At 59.7% G+C, this 16,869-nt stretch overlaps 1 protein-coding gene across 3 annotated transcripts in view; it reads left to right on the top strand.

The window, feature by feature from the left end:
• The window catches only part of CASZ1 (castor zinc finger 1), a 160,648-nt gene that overhangs the window by 105,970 nt on the left and 37,809 nt on the right, over positions 1-16,869 (top strand). Inside the window, exons 1-2 of one of the 3 annotated variants that reach the window (XM_074380049.1) lie at positions 371-581; positions 972-1,010. In XM_074380049.1, coding sequence (XP_074236150.1) covers positions 533-581; positions 972-1,010 — 88 coding nt within the window. In that variant the 5' untranslated portion in view covers positions 371-532. Of the gene's footprint in view, positions 1-370; positions 582-971; positions 1,011-16,869 lie in introns of those variants that run through there. The other 2 variants (XM_039473767.2, XM_074380050.1) reach the window with 2 other exon arrangements.

Raw genomic sequence — 16,869 nt, 5'->3', positions numbered from 1 at the left:
GGCGCGTGCCCGCGGGCGCCGTCCTCGCGCCTCGCTCTCCGCCCCGTGCCCGGCCCCCTCCCGCCGGCCCGAGCGCGAGTCCCCGCCCCCTACTCCCGGAGCCAGAGGTTTGGGGGAATCGCGGAGCCAATGGGGCCGGCCGCCCAGCCTGTGCCGCGCGGGGGCGCGCAGGGGGCGCGCGCGGCGGGGGCGCGCGGCGGGGGCGCGGGCGAGCGCGAGCCCATTCACTCCGGCACCCGGCGGCGGGCGGGCAGGAGGGAGCGGGCGGGCGCACCGGGCGGCGGCGGCGGCGGGGCCGCGCGCTGCTCTTTCACCTGCCGGGGCCGGCGCGGGCCGGGCCGAGGAGGCGGCGCCGCGACCGCCCTGCCAATCACCGCGGCGCCTGGCAGCGCCCCCGGCCGCGCCCGCCCGCCCGCTCCCTCCTGCCAAACTGTTACCCTGAGTGTTACCGGCAGGAGCAATGACATCAGGGCTTTAAAACAACTTGTTATTCGGGGAGTAATCAGTTGCAATTAGGCATTAATTAAGTATTATGAAAGTTGATTATTTAAGTGAATTCGGCTTTCGACTCTCCGACTATGGTGAGTACCGGGCGCGGGCGGGGGAGGCCCGGGGGCCGCGGTCTCGGGCGGCGACCCTGGCGCGGCGCGCGGACGGCGGGACGGGGGCGCCCCGGGGCCTCGCGGGTCGCCCCGGCCCGGGCCTCCCCCAGCCGGGGCCGCGCCGGCCGAGAGTTGCTGCCTTAGTTGGAGAAACTCGGGCGGCGCGGAGCCGCGGGCGCGTGCGGGGCCGAGCGTGAGAAGCGGGCGGCGCGGAGGAGAAAGTTTCTCCGCCGCCGCGGCCTCGGCGCCCGCCCGGGACGGGCCGCTCTGGGGGGCGGGGGGCGCGCGGGGCGGGCGGCCGGGGGTTCCGCGAGACGCTAACCCCGTGTTTCTTCTCTCCCGGTCTTCCCCTGGCGGCGTTCCGCGAAGAGTTTGGGACCAAGGAGACGAGAATGGATCTTGGAACAGGTACCGGCCGGTGGGAACGCAGGGGCGGCTCTTTCACTTTTCTTTCGCTTCTTTTACGGAAGTTCTTATTTTTAGCCCAATGAGGCGGCGGCGGGGCCGGGTGGGGGCCGGGAGGGTCGGGGCGGCTGCCTCCCGGCGCCCCGGCCTCGGGATCGCGACTTCTGAGGCTGTTGTTGTTGTTATTTGCCACTTGCTCAGAGGCTGTGAGTAATGTGATGCTTGTCATTATGAAAGAGCCGAGAGGAGCGGGAGCTGGGGGGCACCCAGGGAGAGGATTTAGGGGGTTTTTGTGGGGTTTTTGTTCTCCGTGTTTTTGTATGGCTTCGTGTTTTTTCTGTGTGTGTGTGTGTGTATTTGTGTGTGTGTGTGTGTGTGTGTGTGTGTGTGTGTGTGTTTTCCCTCTGCAAAGATCTTTGTGTGTCTGGCTGTGGGGTGTTTTTATTTTTTTAGTGGGGGGTGGTTTAGTTTTTGAAAGCAGCGTCCTGTTGGGAAAGGTGGTTAGTCTGGTTTCGGGGCGACTGTCTCAAGGTAAAGGAATTTAATTTATTTGGGACAAGGCTGTGTCGGATGATCAAGCTGCTTATTATGGCTAATGAGTATTTTTCACCTGAGAATCTGTGGGATGAGGTGGCTGTTATCAGTTCAAAGTGAGGGGCCCCGGACTCTCTCCCACCCCCCTCTCTAGCCCCCACCCTGGGGGGTAGTGATGGGCCAGACAGACTACTCAGCCTAGGCATCTGGGTTTTGGGGGCCTCCCATGGGACAAGGCCTGGGGCTCCAGGATGCCTGGTGCTGCCCTGGGGCAGAGTTTATCCTGAGATTTTGGTGTTTGCTTGGTTTTAATGTAATTCCATCCAATGTTTTTGCCTTCAGCTCTTCAGGCTTCCCATGGGCCCTGGCTATTGAAACCAAATTTTGACCAGGACCCTCATGTGCTAGCTAGGTTGACAAAAACAGCTGTTTTCTTAAATGTCTGAAAAGAAACAGTCAGATCATTCATTGAGACTGATCTCTGAACCCTCCTGGTTCATTGATAGGATAGGTGATGCTGGTGACTGTTAGCGTCGTTGTTTACAGTAGGCCTAAGTTCAGGGTATCGGCCCTTGGGACCCATGAGCTGATATCTGACCTTCTGAGGTCAAAGGGGAGTGGGCAGAGAGGACAGGAGGCAGCCCTGAGGGGCCCAGGATGGGCGGCACCGTGGCTGGTGAAGAAGGGCCTGTGTTTGTTGGGGAGGGTGTCATTCGCAGAGTTTGAGGACTGCGTGACACCAGGTGTGAACTTGGCTGGTGAGACGTGGAGGGCCATGTTACCTCTGTGCCCAGGAAGGGTGTGACACCCCCTGCTGGGCGAAGTGGTAAAGGTGTCTAGGGCCACAGCCTACCATCTCTGCCACCCCGCCCCTTCCTGCCCTCCACTCCCACGGAGAACCTGCCCACCCCCACCTCCAATCGGTGTCTCATCACCTCCCTCTGGGGCCCCACCCCCTTTCTTCGGAAATGGGGCCCCCACCCATCCCAGCCAAGAAGCAGATCTCAGAGACGGGCCTGGTGGCAATGCACCACCCCCTGCCTGAGGCAGGTGAGCCTCTGCTTGCAGGCCAGCACATGGGACCCCGGCATTACAGAGCTGGAAGGCAGGCCCTCTGGTCTGCCTCCTCCTAACCTGGGTGACAGCTGGAGCCGGCATCCATCCTCCTGCCATCCACCATCCAGTCCCTCCAGATCTGTTGTGGGGACAGTACTCCAAAGCCCTCCCCATAAGGTGTCCGGGCTGGAGCGCAGGCCTTCCAGCCTTGGCAGGAGGCAGGTGACAGAGCCCTTTGTGGCGTCTCTCCTGGGCCTTAGGGAGACTGACTTCCAGCACTCCAGGGAAGGCTCTGGAAACTTTTCCTAGAAGCTAGAAGGGCCCCTGAGGTCAGCTGGTCCCTCCTGTAGTAGGAGTAGGGCACTCCCAGTGGGACTCAGGCCTGGACTCTGGCCACTCAAGAGGGGAGGCCGAGGGTGGCAGAGTTCTGACTGTTTCCTGGAGGAGTCATCTGGTGATACCATCTCTGTCTCTGCTTTGAACTTGGAAGTTTCACTTATAATCTCAGAACTTCAGAAGAAAAGCACTCTTCCCCCCACTTCACCAAAAAAGGGAAGCAGCTGAGGACGCTGAGATCCCCTCTGAGCCGGTCCCTGGGCTGACTCCACGCTGTATCTTCAGGAGCCGGGAACAGTTCCCTCAACTTCCGAATGCACGTGGGAGGGACACAGCCGGAGCCACGGGCCTTGTCTCTGGCCAGGGCTCATGGCTGGTGAAGTGAGGGTCTCTTCCTCAGGGGCAGCATGGGCAGCTTCAGCCGAGGGCCCCTCTGACAGAGTTCAAGGCCAGGGGCACCGGCCCCGAAGGGCTGCTGGCGCCACAGACCCACCGAGCATCTGATTGTAGGTTAACACCCCCTACCGCCCTGGACACATCTGGCTCCTGAAGCTCTTTAGCCATAAGGAAGTCAGTGGTGGGAAGGCCACCAAGCCTTCTCCAGAGGGGACCTCAGGACCCTCAGGACCCTCAGGGGCCGTGTGGACTCCCTTTCCCCCACCATAGTTCAGCCAAGGGCTGGATCAATCCGGACGTCTTTAGCAATAAAAAATGCCGATGTCGTCCTGATTCACCAGGCCCCGAGATGACAGCAAATTTACATTTTTTAATTAAACTAGCAGCCAGTTTTTATGAGAGGGGGTTGGGTTATGCAAATCAAATGGTTGTGTACGGAAGATTAGGAGAGTTTGGGAATAAATTCCACAAATGCTAATAAAAAAAAAAAAAAAAGGAAAGAGAGAGAGGGAGGGAGGGAGGGGCGAGAGGAAGAGAGGAGGACAGAGTTCCATTAGGCCCTTTTAGAGTGATTTCCCTGGGGGGGAAGCCGGGGGCGGGGGAGGGGAGAAGGGAGGAAGCTTTCAGACACAGGTACATCTATTCTGCCATTGGGAAGCTCCCAGGGTTAGGCCCCACCAGGCTGATTCCCAGGCCCTGAACTAGAAGCCAGGTGAAAATGGCGGCGAAGCACGTGTGGAGCTGAGAGCAGGAGCCTGCCTTGGATCGGTGGGGATCCGGTTACAGTTGTCCCTTCTCTTCTTGAGATGAAGGGGTGGGGCTGTCCTAGGCTTGGTGGAGCCCAGGTAGGCTCTGCGAGGTCAAGGCCAAAGAGGCAAGAGGGCAAGTTCACAGGGGCGGCCACGGACTGCAGGGAGAGTCGGTGAGGGCCAGTGCTGCCCACGTGACGCTGTGGCTACAGCCTTGTCGTTCAGGCGGGTCAGTGGGAGGAAGCCCGGCCTGCTTCTTTCTCCTGCTGGGGCTCCAGGCCAGGACCCCCTTGCGTTACCAGCAGACCCCCCATCTCAGGCAGCCCAGGCCTCCGCTGTGGGGAGGCCAGGAAGGGTGGGATCAGAAGCTGAGCCAAGCTGGCTCCTTTTCCTGAGGAATTTCTCAGTAGCCCCATGCTTTGAGGGCATGCCATCTTGAGGCAGGAGAAGAGAGGCCGCGGACTTCTAGATGGCATGGGAGCTCAGGGAGCAAAGAGCCTGGCTTCCCCAACCCAGCCCCGTATTGCTACTCAGGCCCCTGCCCCGAGTGTCAGCCGCCTTCAGATCAGACCTTCCATGAGCCGCCAGGTCAAGGCCAGAGCCTTGCCAAGTGCGGAGGCTTCTAGGAACCTCACTAGCTCTGGTTACACCTTCGACCCAGCAGGCGCCGGGGATTAAGAAGGTCCCTGCGCTGTTCTGGAGGAAGATTCCATGCCAGGGTCAGGGCAGAGCAGCTTGCTCTGAGTTTCCTTCCTCCAGCCTTGACTTGGCCAGATACACCCACTCAACCAGTCTAAGCTGGGGCCAGCCCCTGTAGCCAGATCGGGCACTGGTTTTGCCAGTCTGCTGCGGGGGTAGGTGACCTGGGGCCATCTTGGCAGAAAGGAGCTGTCAGAGCCAGGGACAGAATGGGCCATCTGGGAAGTCCTGAGTTTCCTGGTACCATTCAAACAGAGGTCTGTGCTGCACACTGGTTAGTGGCATTTGGAGGGACTCGGGCATCAGTTGACCTTTACGGTCTTCGACTGTGTGACTCCCAACTTGATTTTGTTCAGTGGGGCGGTCCTGGCGGGCGGGAGTCGGGGGTGAGTGGACGAGGTGAGGAGCGTGTTATCTGGACCTTTCCTTTGGTAGAAAGCACAGCTCTGGGCTGGGAAGTGACCCTTTGAGCTAGCCCTGGTTCTAGCGGCAAGATGTCTGAGCATGCTGAGGCTGAAAGGCCCAGCATAGCTGTCCTCTCCACCAGGAGGCTGAGACGGAGGGGGCAGACCACCCCCAGCCCCCGCCGGGCCATTCTTCCCTGGTAGGAACCGGTGAGGAGGACCCATTCACTGTGCTCTCCAAGAAAGGCACTGAGTGTGGGTGGGAAGCAGACCCCTCTTCCGGCCCGGTTCAGTACTCCTGGTGTTCCCCCAGCCCCCAGAGCCTGGGAATCTGACTGAGCTGCAGATTCCCAAAGTGCTCAGCCTCCCAAAGTGCTGGGATGACAGGCGTGAGCCGCCACACCCGGCCCTGAGCTGGTTTTTAAACCCTGACCACCCTGGCTGATGCCACCAACTCTTCCTCCTTTTCCTCCTCCTCCTCCTCACCTTCAGGGGAGGAAGGAAGTCGAACTGTAGTAATTATGCCTGTGCGTCCTCACGGCAAGCAGCAGCTGTTCTGGGGTAGCTGGGTGGGGGTACAACAAGACTAGGGAGAAGCTGGAGCAGCAGGAGAGGGCGGGCAGCCTCAGTGTGCAGAGGAGGAGCGGCAGCCTCACCAGGACCCCCGTGCAAGACAGCAGCTTGGTGGTCTAGCCCTCACCCCTCTGGCTGCCAGCCCACAGAACAGCACCCTGATGCCCTCGACTCAGCAGGACACATGATGTCCTGTTAGGGAAGAGACCCATGCAGGAGGCAAGGCCTGAAACCCAGGAAGCATCAGAGCCACTCCTGCAGCAGGAGAGGCAGAAGCGAGGACTGCCTGGACCCTGCGGTAGCAGCGTCTGCCTCGTGGAGGGAGAGGTGCGGCCTGCTGTCCCTCCAGGCCAAGGAGCTGGGGCCAGGGCCCGGGGAGCTTTGGCAAAGAGGTCTTAAGGGATGCCCATCCGCCACTAGGCTTTCTAGTCTCCTGGCCAGTCCCTTCTCTCTGTGCCTCGTCCTCCTTCCCCTCCAGGAGCAGAACTCCGGCTTCCTGTTGTGCGACCCCGTCTTTCTGTCTTTTTCACCCAGGCCACCCAGCCCCTAAAGCCAGGCTCTTCTGCTACCCGTCTTGCCTCTTGCAGCCTTTCCAGCCTCACACCCCGCTGGCCCTGGAAAAAGATAGGAGAGAAGCTGCTGGCTGCGGCCTGCTGCTCTGAGGCTCTGGGTGGACCTGTGGCATCGCTGTGCCAGGATCCAGCACTCGGACTCATGTGCCCCGGTCCCCAGGAGGCCAGGGCCGGGGCGCTGGTTTTCCTCTGCCATGGCCACTCCTAGTGCTGACCGTTAGATGGTAGCTGCTGGACTGCCACCTCCTCCCGGGCCTGGTACGGGCCGGGGCGCACGCCTTCCCGCTGTAAGTGTGGGTGGAACTGACTGATGGATGTTCCTCTTCCGTAAGTGCCTCCCCGGCTTCTTGGTCGGGGCAGAAGGAGGAAGGCAGGAAATGCTGGCCGATTCCCTTGGGACCTGGGTTGTAGCTCCTTGAGAGCTTTCTAGAGCCTGGTTTACAGAAAGGAGTGAGGCTGGGATTTGGGGTGACGTGAAAGGGGCAGGGGGGCCTAAGGAGAAAGGACAGGAGTGGGATGGTCGAATGGAACCCACAGTAACTCCTAACCATGGCCGTGGCCTGGGACCAGGAAGGCGGCAGCAGAGCGCGATCGTGCCCTTCTCTACTCCCCGCTTGCCCATCTCCCTCTCCCCTTGGTCTCTCCTCCCGAGCTGACGTCACCGCTGCACGTCTGTCCTCTCATTCTCTTCCCCACTCTGGGGATCCCTCTAGCTAGACAGACCCAGGGCAGGGAGTGAGGCCAGAAAGATGGGGATACACCCGTACAGAGGGCCCGCCAGGAGCCAGGGGGTATGTGGGCCACCCCTGGCCAGGGCATCTGCTCTTAGAATGTCCCACAGGCCTGTCTCTGGGGTCTCCTCCAGCTTTTCGGGGCACTGCCAGTGCTGTGCTCGCTCCCCTGCTGAGACCCTTCCCAAAGCCAAGAGGGCCGGGACCCTCTCTCCATGCCTCCTGGCTGAGGCAGGGGCCCTGACTGGCTTTGGAGGAGAAGGCGGGAGCCGGGTGGCCCAGCCTTTTCTTACAGGGCTTTTTCAGTGAGCTCAGGGGGCCCTGGGAGGGACTGTGCTGGGTGAGAACGGGAGAGTGGAGGAGCCGGGACCTTAGCGCAGCAGGAGAGCAGGAGGTGTCCCAGAGGCTGGCTGGGAGAGAGTCCTAAAAGTTCTGTCACTGGGAAGTGCCTCTTCTCCGCTGCTGTGATCCTCACCGCCCGCTAGCCCAGTGCCTCCCTCTCTGCCACCCCTTCAGCCCCGGAGCCCATGGCCAGAGAAAGCCAGGGGCTGCCTCGAGGAAGGATGACCCAGGTCTCCACTGCCCAGCAGGGGGCGCCCCACGCATCTGCCCCCATCCTTTTAGAGATTGAGCAAAGCGGTAGGACCTGGTCCAGGCCTTCGGGCCACGGGTGGGGGAGGGGCAGCCTAGCGTCCCCACCCCCAGAGGTTCCTTGGCTGAGTTTGTTTGCCAGGGTGACCTGTTTAATCATCTCATTTTCTGGTGGCCGTTTATTCCTTGTTTCCACGGTTACGGCCCCATTAAGGGGAGAAGCAATAAGGCCGCGAGTCAAACAGGTAATAAAAACGTTAAAACCCCTGTGCACCAAGAGAGGGGGTGGGGAGGGGGGCAGTGAGGTGAGACGGCCTGGGGGCAGCCCAGGTGACAGCCAACCTGCCTGTCCTCCAGAGGCCTGAGCACCCCCAAGACCCAGTCCCCGCTTAGAACTGTCCCCAACCCTTGGTCCCCTGGGCAACAGGCTGTCCCAGGTAAAACAGGAAGGAGAAAGGGGAGAGGGAGTGTGATCCCGGCCCTCGCAGGACGGCCCTCAGCTGCTGGGTGACCCCATTCCAGCCCCGCCTTGTGGTCCCTTGGTAAGGGTGGGGGATGATTTCTGACATTGGTTTGAGCTCTAGAATTTTTTTTCTGCCAACTTTATCAGAAAGCATATTTGTGGTGAGTGCTACTAACAGTGCCAGTCCGGTGAGTAAATATTCCTGGTGCGGATGGCCCTGTGACCTTGAGAGGGAAGAGCGTGGGGGTGCGGCCAAGGACATGTAAGGAGAGAAGACAGCCAGGGGCCCCTGTGCTGGATGGGGGTCCCTTCCTGGGAAGGGGTCAGGTGGGGGCCACGGGGTCAGGTTGGCCCCAGCAGCCTCTTGCCAGCAATGTGGTCCACCTCAGGCCCCAGTGACACCAGCTGGAGGCGGGTGGTGTGACTTGCTGCCTAGGGGACGGGCCGGCAGCTGCCCCTGTGGGCTCCCTTCCTCAGATACATGGAAGCTGAAACCAAAGTCAGCCTCTTCCCGACCCCTCTGAGTCCAGGAACACATGCCTCCCTCCCAGCGTCCCTTCCCTGTCCTTCCTGGGAGCTTCCTGGGTATCCCCAGCCTCTCTGCCCTGCCCTCGAGATTTTTGAATGAGTAGAGGAGGTGGGTTTTCTGGAGTGGACAGGGGGAGGCTGGGGTCTTCCCGTAGCCAGGAAGGGTGGGGCTCAGGTGGGCATGGCAATGCCAGGCGATGCATGCCCCAGGGGCCGAGGATCAGTGGCTCAGAGAGAAAAGAGCAGCACTGCTCCCAGGGCTCTGGGGTTGGGGAGGAGCCTCCCTTCTCTCCGATGCCATGCGCCCTCACAAACTCACCAAGGTCTGTCTCTCTGGTTATTAATTTCAAAGTTGATTTCTGATGAGAGAGAGAGAGAGAGAGAGAGAGAGAGAGAGGAAGGTGTGAGAAATGGGGGAACCCTTTGGCTGGGAAATGCATCTTGGGACTGGGCCTAGATGAGTTAATATTCCGATCAAACAATTAAAAATAGAAAACGCTCCCTCGGCCCCAGCTGTCGAGGCTTTTCAGCAACTGTCACCAGCGGGTTCATGGGGCAGGTGGTGCTGGGAAGGAGTTTTTCCACAAACAGCAAATATCAGAGATCACAGTGTGCTCCCTACTTCCCTCCCAGGACTCAGGACAGGTGTTTAGGGCTCCTGGTTCTCCCCAGACTCCCTTTTGGGGCCTGGAGCCGGGGCCTCCTCCCCTGCAGGGCTGCACAGTGAAGTCATCGCCAGATGCCTTGGTAATTGCTTTAAGAATCTAACTTAAAATAAGATGAAAACTTATATTCCTGGGCAAGGAGTAATTTGCCATGCAATAGTAAATTAATGGAAGGATTGTGCCGGGGGCCTGGCCGGGGCCATGCTCATCTGATAAATCCAAGGGTTTCGGGCAAGATAGCTCCCTTCCAGGAGGCTCCCAACCTTTGGGCCAGGTCCCACGCTGGGGGTTCCTCTTGGGATCCCCCATGGGTGGCTGAGTTGGGGGGACACAGTCCATGTGTGCCTAGGGTCCCTCTCAATGATGGGAACCAGCTTTTCAAAACAGATCATCTGTTCATCTGTTGCCCAGGCTGGAGTGCAGTGGCGTGATCTTGGCTCACTGCACCCTCTACCTCCCCATTCAACGATTCTCCTGTCTCAGCCTCCCGAGTAGCTGGGATTACAGGTGTGCGTCACCACACTCGGCTGATTTTTGCATTTTTAGTAGAGACGGGGTTTCACCATGTTGATGGGGGATGGGAGAGGCTCAGGTCCGGCCTCCACGAGCATGAGAGGCCTTGTCCTCAGTTCACCCAGGAAAGAGAGGATTTCGGACGCCCGAGAGTGTGGGCCCCAGGAGCAGGTGTGAGTTAGACTCCGGGCCGAGTTCCCAGCTCTCAGACTGTGAAGTCAGCGTCGTGCAGTCTCGCAGTAGGGTCACCAACCACCCCAGTTTGCCCAGAGCTGCAAAGACCCATGTGTGTGAACCCCCTTGGTCCCGGGCAAACCGTGACGGTTAGTCCGCCCTGTCTGAAGGCAGGAGGATGGGCTACTTGAAATGGGCCCACCCACAGTGTCCTGGAGAGCCCAGGCACCTCCTGAATGGACTATATCTCTGTCCAGGAGGGGGACTTACAGCTGGCTCCACCAAACCCCCTCTGCAATACCAAAACTTGCCCCCAGGCTGCTGCGTTCCGCTAGGCACATGGGCTGGGTCAGGCACGCTCAGACCATCGCTGCCCCCAAGGCATGGCAGGGCACTGCTTGGAAGCTTGACCCAGCCTAGAAAAGGGCCTGCAGCTGTGATCACACCCCTTTAACTCCGGGCCTTCCCCCCCACCCCCCCCCCGGCATATCACAGTCCAGGCGGGGCTTCTGGAGAGAATGCAGAAAGGCAACCCCCCGACAGCCCCTCACTCCCGCACCCCCTCAGTTTATCAGCGCCTTCCTTCCGAGAGAGCCACGCCTAGCCTCCCATCTCTCCTCATCAGTTCCCTCGAAGGAAGACAAGGAGCTGTCCCATTTCCTAAGTGAGGAAGCTGGAGGTCCAGAGATACTGCTGGGTCTGTTCCCAAATGCGAAACGCCAGAGGACGTGGTGCAGGGCTCCCCAGCTCGGTACCAAATGGCAGCGTGGGGTGGGGACACACAGGCTTCCAGCCCTGGGTATCTACCGTGCTGCCGGGCCCACGTCCCCAGCGTCTCTGGACCCCACATGTACCCCACCTGTAATCTGCAAACACATCCCTGGGCCACAGGGACTCAAGGTCAAATGTAGTTGTCGATGCAAATGAATTTGGAGCTTCCAGGGGAAAGCCTCCCTTTCTAGAGGCATCCGGAGTGCCCATCTCCACGGAAACCAGTGCTCCCATCTGTCCGTCCGCAGGGGAGGGTTGCAGGTGGCTGGAGCACCCTCGACTTGTCTGGTGAAATGGAAGTGACGGACTGGACGCAGGGCCCTTCGGGAAGCATGTCTAACGGATAGGGCGTTCTCCTAGGAGACAGGTTCACGATGCATGTTTGCTGGAAACGTTTCTGTGTAAGCAGAGACTTTGCTGGAAGGGAAGATGGGGACCTTTCCCCCTGGTTCGCTGGGAGACCATTCTCAGCTCAGCGGTGGGTATCCCCACTGGCTTTCTTTGCTAGCAGAAGTGATGGGGCTGCCTTGGGAACTCCGCAGGAGAAACTCACTGCTTTGCAGGCAGCTGCCCAGGTGGGATTTTAGCCTGGGGGCTGTATTGAGTTTGCCAGGGTCTTTGCTTGGGTCTAATCTGAGAAAAGACCAGCTTCTTTGCCAGTGTAGACTGCACTGTGCTTTAGGAGGTGGGGAAGATTTGTGCTGCCCTTCCCCCACACCAACCCCCAACCCAGAGGAAGGAACGGGGCGGGGGGGGGGGCAGTAGGGCTGAGAATTCCTAGTCTAAACAACCCAGGAAAGCACGCTTAGAGAGCCAAGCCAGAACCCAGATGGTGTGATCGGATTGTAACGGGAAGGATGGTGGCTCTGGATGTTGGGTGTTACGTGGCAGTGGCTGCTGAAGCAGACAGATTGCTGACTTCCAGGCTGCAGAGATCAGAGCGGGCTCTCCGTTATTTGTCTTCTCATACCCACAGGGCTGGGGGCCCGAGTGGAACAGCCGGAGTGGACGGACAGGCCTGGACAGCCAGGCACAAGCAGCAGGGGATGGCAGCCCCTGGCACCGCCACTCAAGGTGCACCAGGACTCAAGGGCCCTGTGGGGTCCCTGTCCCTGGCCTGCATGATAGCAAGGGTCACTCTGGGACTCCTCGGGAGGCCTTCAGATGGAGCCGAAGAGCCCCCAGGCAGGGCCGAGAGCCCAGAGAAGGAGACGGGGATGTTTTCTATTTCCGGGTCCCTTGGGGGCCCAGGGGCAGATTGAGACAGGCTCCTTGCAGGGAAGGTGTTAACAAACAGCAGGTGATTAAACATGACAAGCGGTGACATTTCTGTTCAGGGTTCTCAGTCCCGGCAAAGCCAAGAATGAAGCTATAAACCCTGACATTTTGTGTTATGCACTGAGAGGTTTTTAATAGACCTCGCTCCCTCTTCCCCACTCAACTTCTCTCCCTCCTTTACCGCCCCTCTCCCTATCCACTGCCCCACCGGAAGCAGCTCCGGCCCCCCACCTCCGCCCCCGGGCTCCAGGAGCCTTCCTGGGCCCTCCTGTCCTTCCACAGACCCTCCTCCCTCCACCCTACAGGGCTGGGCGCACCCCTGCCCTCTGCCCCGCCTACTCCACGTTGATATTTCCCGTTGCCCCTGCTCCCCTGTCCCCACGCTCCGCCCACTTCCCTCCAGCTTTCACTGCCTCACCCCCTGTTTTTGGGTCCTGATCTCACAGCCTCGCCCTTGGCTGCGGCCGTCCCAGTTGTCTGGGGCAGCAGGTGGCTGTCCCTGTGTGTTGTGTTTATAACATTTTCAGACAAACTTGAAAGTGGGTGTAGGGGAGGTGGTGGGGCTTGGTATGGCATTTCCCCCCATCTTCTTTTCAATCCCCTTTTCTCGTTTTGGGACGGGGACAGGAGGTGGAGGGAGAGTCACACTTCACTGCAAACAGTTGCAGGATTTATTCGGAAAGGGGCTGGCCGGCAACAGTTGTTCCTCGCGCTGAGAAATGCTGGAACAACTGGGGCCTCTTTCGTTCCCTGGCAGAGCCCTGTGAAGGGCGTTTGGAGGTGAGCCTGGGGCTCAAGAGGGCAGGAGACCCAAGAGAGGGGGCTTCTGCTCTGTCCCACCCAGGGAGTCCCCACCCTCTAAGACAGGGAAGGTTCCTGGAGCCCTGAGGGGCTCAGTCCAGAAGCCAGGCCGTGTCCCTGGAGCCCAGCACTGCCCCAATGAACTCAAAAAGCACTGGATTTTCCGCATTCACTCAGTAAATATTTGTTGGGCCAGACACTGTGCTGAAACAGTGGTCTCATCCCAGGGATCTTGCAATCTGGCCAGGCCGAGGGCTAGTTAAACAAGTTACTATGAAAGTGCTAAGACGAGGACAGGGTGCAGTGATGAAAGAGGGAGAGGACAGTCCCGGGAGGCTGCCCAGAGAAAGTGCAATGTCAGCTGGACCCATGAAGGCTGTGTAGGAGGAGGGGCGGCCGGGGCCTGAGTTGAAGGAGCAGTTTTTGCTGCTGAGTGGGCAGCATGCAGGGAGAGACGGGTACTGCCCCAGGTGGGCTGGCTGGCAGGTGGAGTAGGGTCCGGGCTGTGCCCTTTGACCTCTGAGTAACTGACCCCCGTACATGCCCTTCCATCCACCCTTCCACCACCTCGACCCACCTGGGCCAAGCATGGAGGTCCAGTGAGGATGACGATGAGGGTAATAGATAAAAGACTTTAAGGAAAAAAAAAAAAAGCAGGCACAGTGGCTTGCACCTGTCATCTCAGTACTTTGGGAGGCTGAGGCAGGCAGATCACTTAAGGCCAGGTGTTTGAAACCAGCCTGGCCAACATGGTGAAACCCCATCTCTACTAAAAATACAAAAATTAGCCAAGTGTGGTGACGCATGCCTGTAATCCCAGCTACTCGGGAGGCTGAGGCAGGAGAATCGCTTGAATTGGGAGGTGGAGGTTGCAGTGAGCCGAGACTGTGCCGCTGCACTCCAGCCTGGGCAACAGAGTGAGACTCCGTCTCCAAAAAAAAAAGAGAGAAAGAAAGAGAATGGGGATGAGGCCTCAGCCCCGCCCCAGTGGAAGGGAGCGCGCCCAGGAAGTCAGCACAGGTCCCCAAAGACTTCGGCTTCACCTGCCTTCCACCTCCTAGTCCCCGTTGCTGGTGACTCATAGGTGGGAGCACGAGGGAGGCTTCAGACCTGCCTGGAGGAACCAGAGCCCAGGAGGTCCAGCTGGGCTCAGCAGGGAGTCTGTCCGCCCACCTGCCCCTCATCTTCACCCGCTGACCGCAGGGCTCAGCCAGGGTGTGGCTTCTTGGACGCCCTCCTCCAGCCCAAAGTTGGCCTACCCTCTGTGCTCTGTAGTGGGATGTGGAACAGGATTGCTGAAGCCGGTGACGGTGACGCGGCACCCGCAAGACCTGAAACCATCCTCCCAGAATCCCTAGGGCAGAGGGGGCGGTGCCAGTAGCTGCTCAGGATATATTTGAGAAACTCAGCAAAGTCAGGACGAGGGTTCATCCTTAGAGCAGGTCCGGTGAGGAGCCTGCAAACTGACCCGTGAGTCTCTGGTGTCCAGAAGACAGGCCCTGGAGGTCCCAGTTCAGCTCCTTCCCCCGCCCCTAGAGCCGGCCTCACACCCCAGAGCCATCTAGCCTCATAAGGCCTCCTGCCTGGAAGGGGCGCTCCTAGCCTTTAGGGCACTTCCTTGCCCGCTTGCTCAGCCTTTGCCCAGAAGTCAGGCCCAAGACACCCCACCTGCACATTGGTTCCCTGAGAAGGAGGCCAGGTGGCTTAAAGGGTCCAGAGCTGACTTGAGCCGTCACTCCCTTTCCCATCCCACCCCACCCCAGCCTTTTTGCCAGACGGCCTGAGCTCCTTAATGCCACCCCTTGTCAGTCTGGACCCTCCAGTGTCCAGCCAGGAATCCCCGAAGGACCAAGGGGCTCAACCTTCCTCCCTCACTTGGCAGCTGGGTTTGGGGCCAGGAGGGAGTTTGGATGCTGAGAGGGGAGGGGAGGGGAGGGGAGGAGAGTCCCGGGGCCAGGACTTGGCCTGCTGCCCCTGTAGATCCGGAGCCAGGTTTTACTGTAATCCCTACATCCTGTTGCAGATCCTTAATCAGCTGGAGCCCAGGTTGGGCCGGACCCTGTGGTGACACTCGGGGCTGTAGTATGGAAAACCTGAAGTGGAGCTTCCGGAGTTGGGGTTGGGGACTGTGAGGATGAGGCAGGTGGAGGGGAGAAGGGTGCCAGTGCAGGCACAGGATGTGGATGGAGCTCAGACCCATCACCCACTCGACCCAGGCTGGGGGTGGAGGTGCAGCTGTTGCAGGCTGGGAACTGGGGCTATGGGATGGGGAGGAGGGCCCCATGGGGGGGCCCCTAGAAGAATGCCAGAGTATGTGGGGGCTGCCACACTGCCTGGTGGCACCATCGAGACAGCTAGCCCCAGAGCGCCCTGATGGTGAGCAACGACTCCAACCAGGAATCAGCAGAGGGAACCCTGGGTGGCATTGGCTCCAGGGGTCTGTACTGAAGGGGCCAAAGTCCAGGGCTGGGAGTGTTTCCGCCCTGCCGGGAGAGGGACCCCTTCCTGGGGCAAGTGGTACAGATGGCCCAGGAGACCTGCCAGCCTCAGGTTTGGGCACACGGGACTAGGCTCTGTCCTGGAGGTATCAGGGGCCCTTGCGGGGCCGTGGGCTCCCAGGATCTGCCGATCCTTTGATCCTTCCGTCAAAAGCTGCAGGCCCTGGTGGAGAGCGCTGAGCCCGCCCTGCGGTCCCTGAGTGAATCCTGGGAAGTCGGGGCAGTGGGTACCCCTCCTGAACCTCAGCTCCTCGCGGCCCTGGGAGCAGTGGTGGAGGAGAGTGAGGGGACACGCATAGGCCAGAAATAGCTGGAGAGCGGAAGCCAGGGGTGGGCTGGCTGGCAGCGGGCGGGCAGACGGGCGTCTGTCCTGCCAGGGGCCCAGGCTGGCTCTGCAGACAGCCTCTTTTCTATATGGAAATGAAGAATTTAGGCTAATGGAGCTCAACCATCTCTAATTTTGCGATGGCAGGAGGATTTTGATTGAAAGTAATTAAGCAAGCTAGCTGTAAAATTAATTAAAGCAAAAGGGGGGGATTTTTTATTGGATTGGATAGCGATATAGCGTCTGTCAGGCGGGGGACGGATGGGGGTGACCTGAATCCTCTGCCCTCCCCCCTCCCACTCGGGACGTTTATGTCACTTTAATCTCCTTACAGCGGCTGCTGTGCATTTGTTTGAAATAATCAAGGAAATATGGTCAGAAATTGTCAGCTTTCAGATCTAATTTACCTGACGGCCCCTGCGCGAGCCGGCGCAGCCCAGGGAGCGGGTGTGCGTGAGCGGGTGGGGGAGCTGGGTGGGGGAGCTGGGTGGGCTCAGAGGACATGGGGCTCTTCAGCCCCTGCCCGGCCCCCTCCCAGGGGGCGCTGCCCTGGCCTGTGGGCACCTCCCTGGGCTCTGCCCCCTTCTGGAACAGACCCCCCCGACCCACCCACCTGCTGCCTGTTCCTCACACGGTAACCAGCTTTAGGGTTTAGGGAATATAGGATTAGGGAGGTGACTGTAATTCCTTATTCCAGATGGCTGACAACCGCTCAAGCCCTCCGCCAGGGCCACTGTTTTAAAAATACTCCTAAATTAGTCCCCTCATGTCCTCGTCATGGTCGCCGTCGCTGGCCTCAGCAAGGGGATTGTGCAGACGGGCTGCAGGGAGGGTGCGTGTGCACCCCCCGAGTCCCCCGCCACCTGCTGCCCACGCCACTGCTCTTCGGGGCTGGCTCGCCGTCCGGGCCCCTCTGGTCCAGGCCCTTCCTCTCATCCCCCGAGAGTGCCTGCCCTGTTTCCCCTTCAGCACACATTTGGAGCTCTCGGGGTCTCAGTCCCTGCAAGAGAAAGGCCCCTTCCCTCTGCCACACATGTCCTGCCCATTAGGTGGGTCAGCCAGGCCATGAAGCTGCTTCCGCTTCGCTTCCCCTGGAGGGTGGGGAGCCTGGCGTCCAGGCCTTGTTCCCCGAAGGTGCTGGTTTGGAGCCATTTGGGGTGCTTGCCCAGTAGGCCATGTGTGGCTCAAATCCTCCATAGCAGGGG

Source organism: Saimiri boliviensis, chromosome 11 (assembly GCF_048565385.1).
Source record: "Saimiri boliviensis isolate mSaiBol1 chromosome 11, mSaiBol1.pri, whole genome shotgun sequence".
NCBI classification, from domain to species: Eukaryota; Metazoa; Chordata; class Mammalia; order Primates; family Cebidae; genus Saimiri; species Saimiri boliviensis.
Note: the sequence above shows the minus strand (reverse complement) of the source record. Positions and strands in the feature narration are given on the sequence as shown.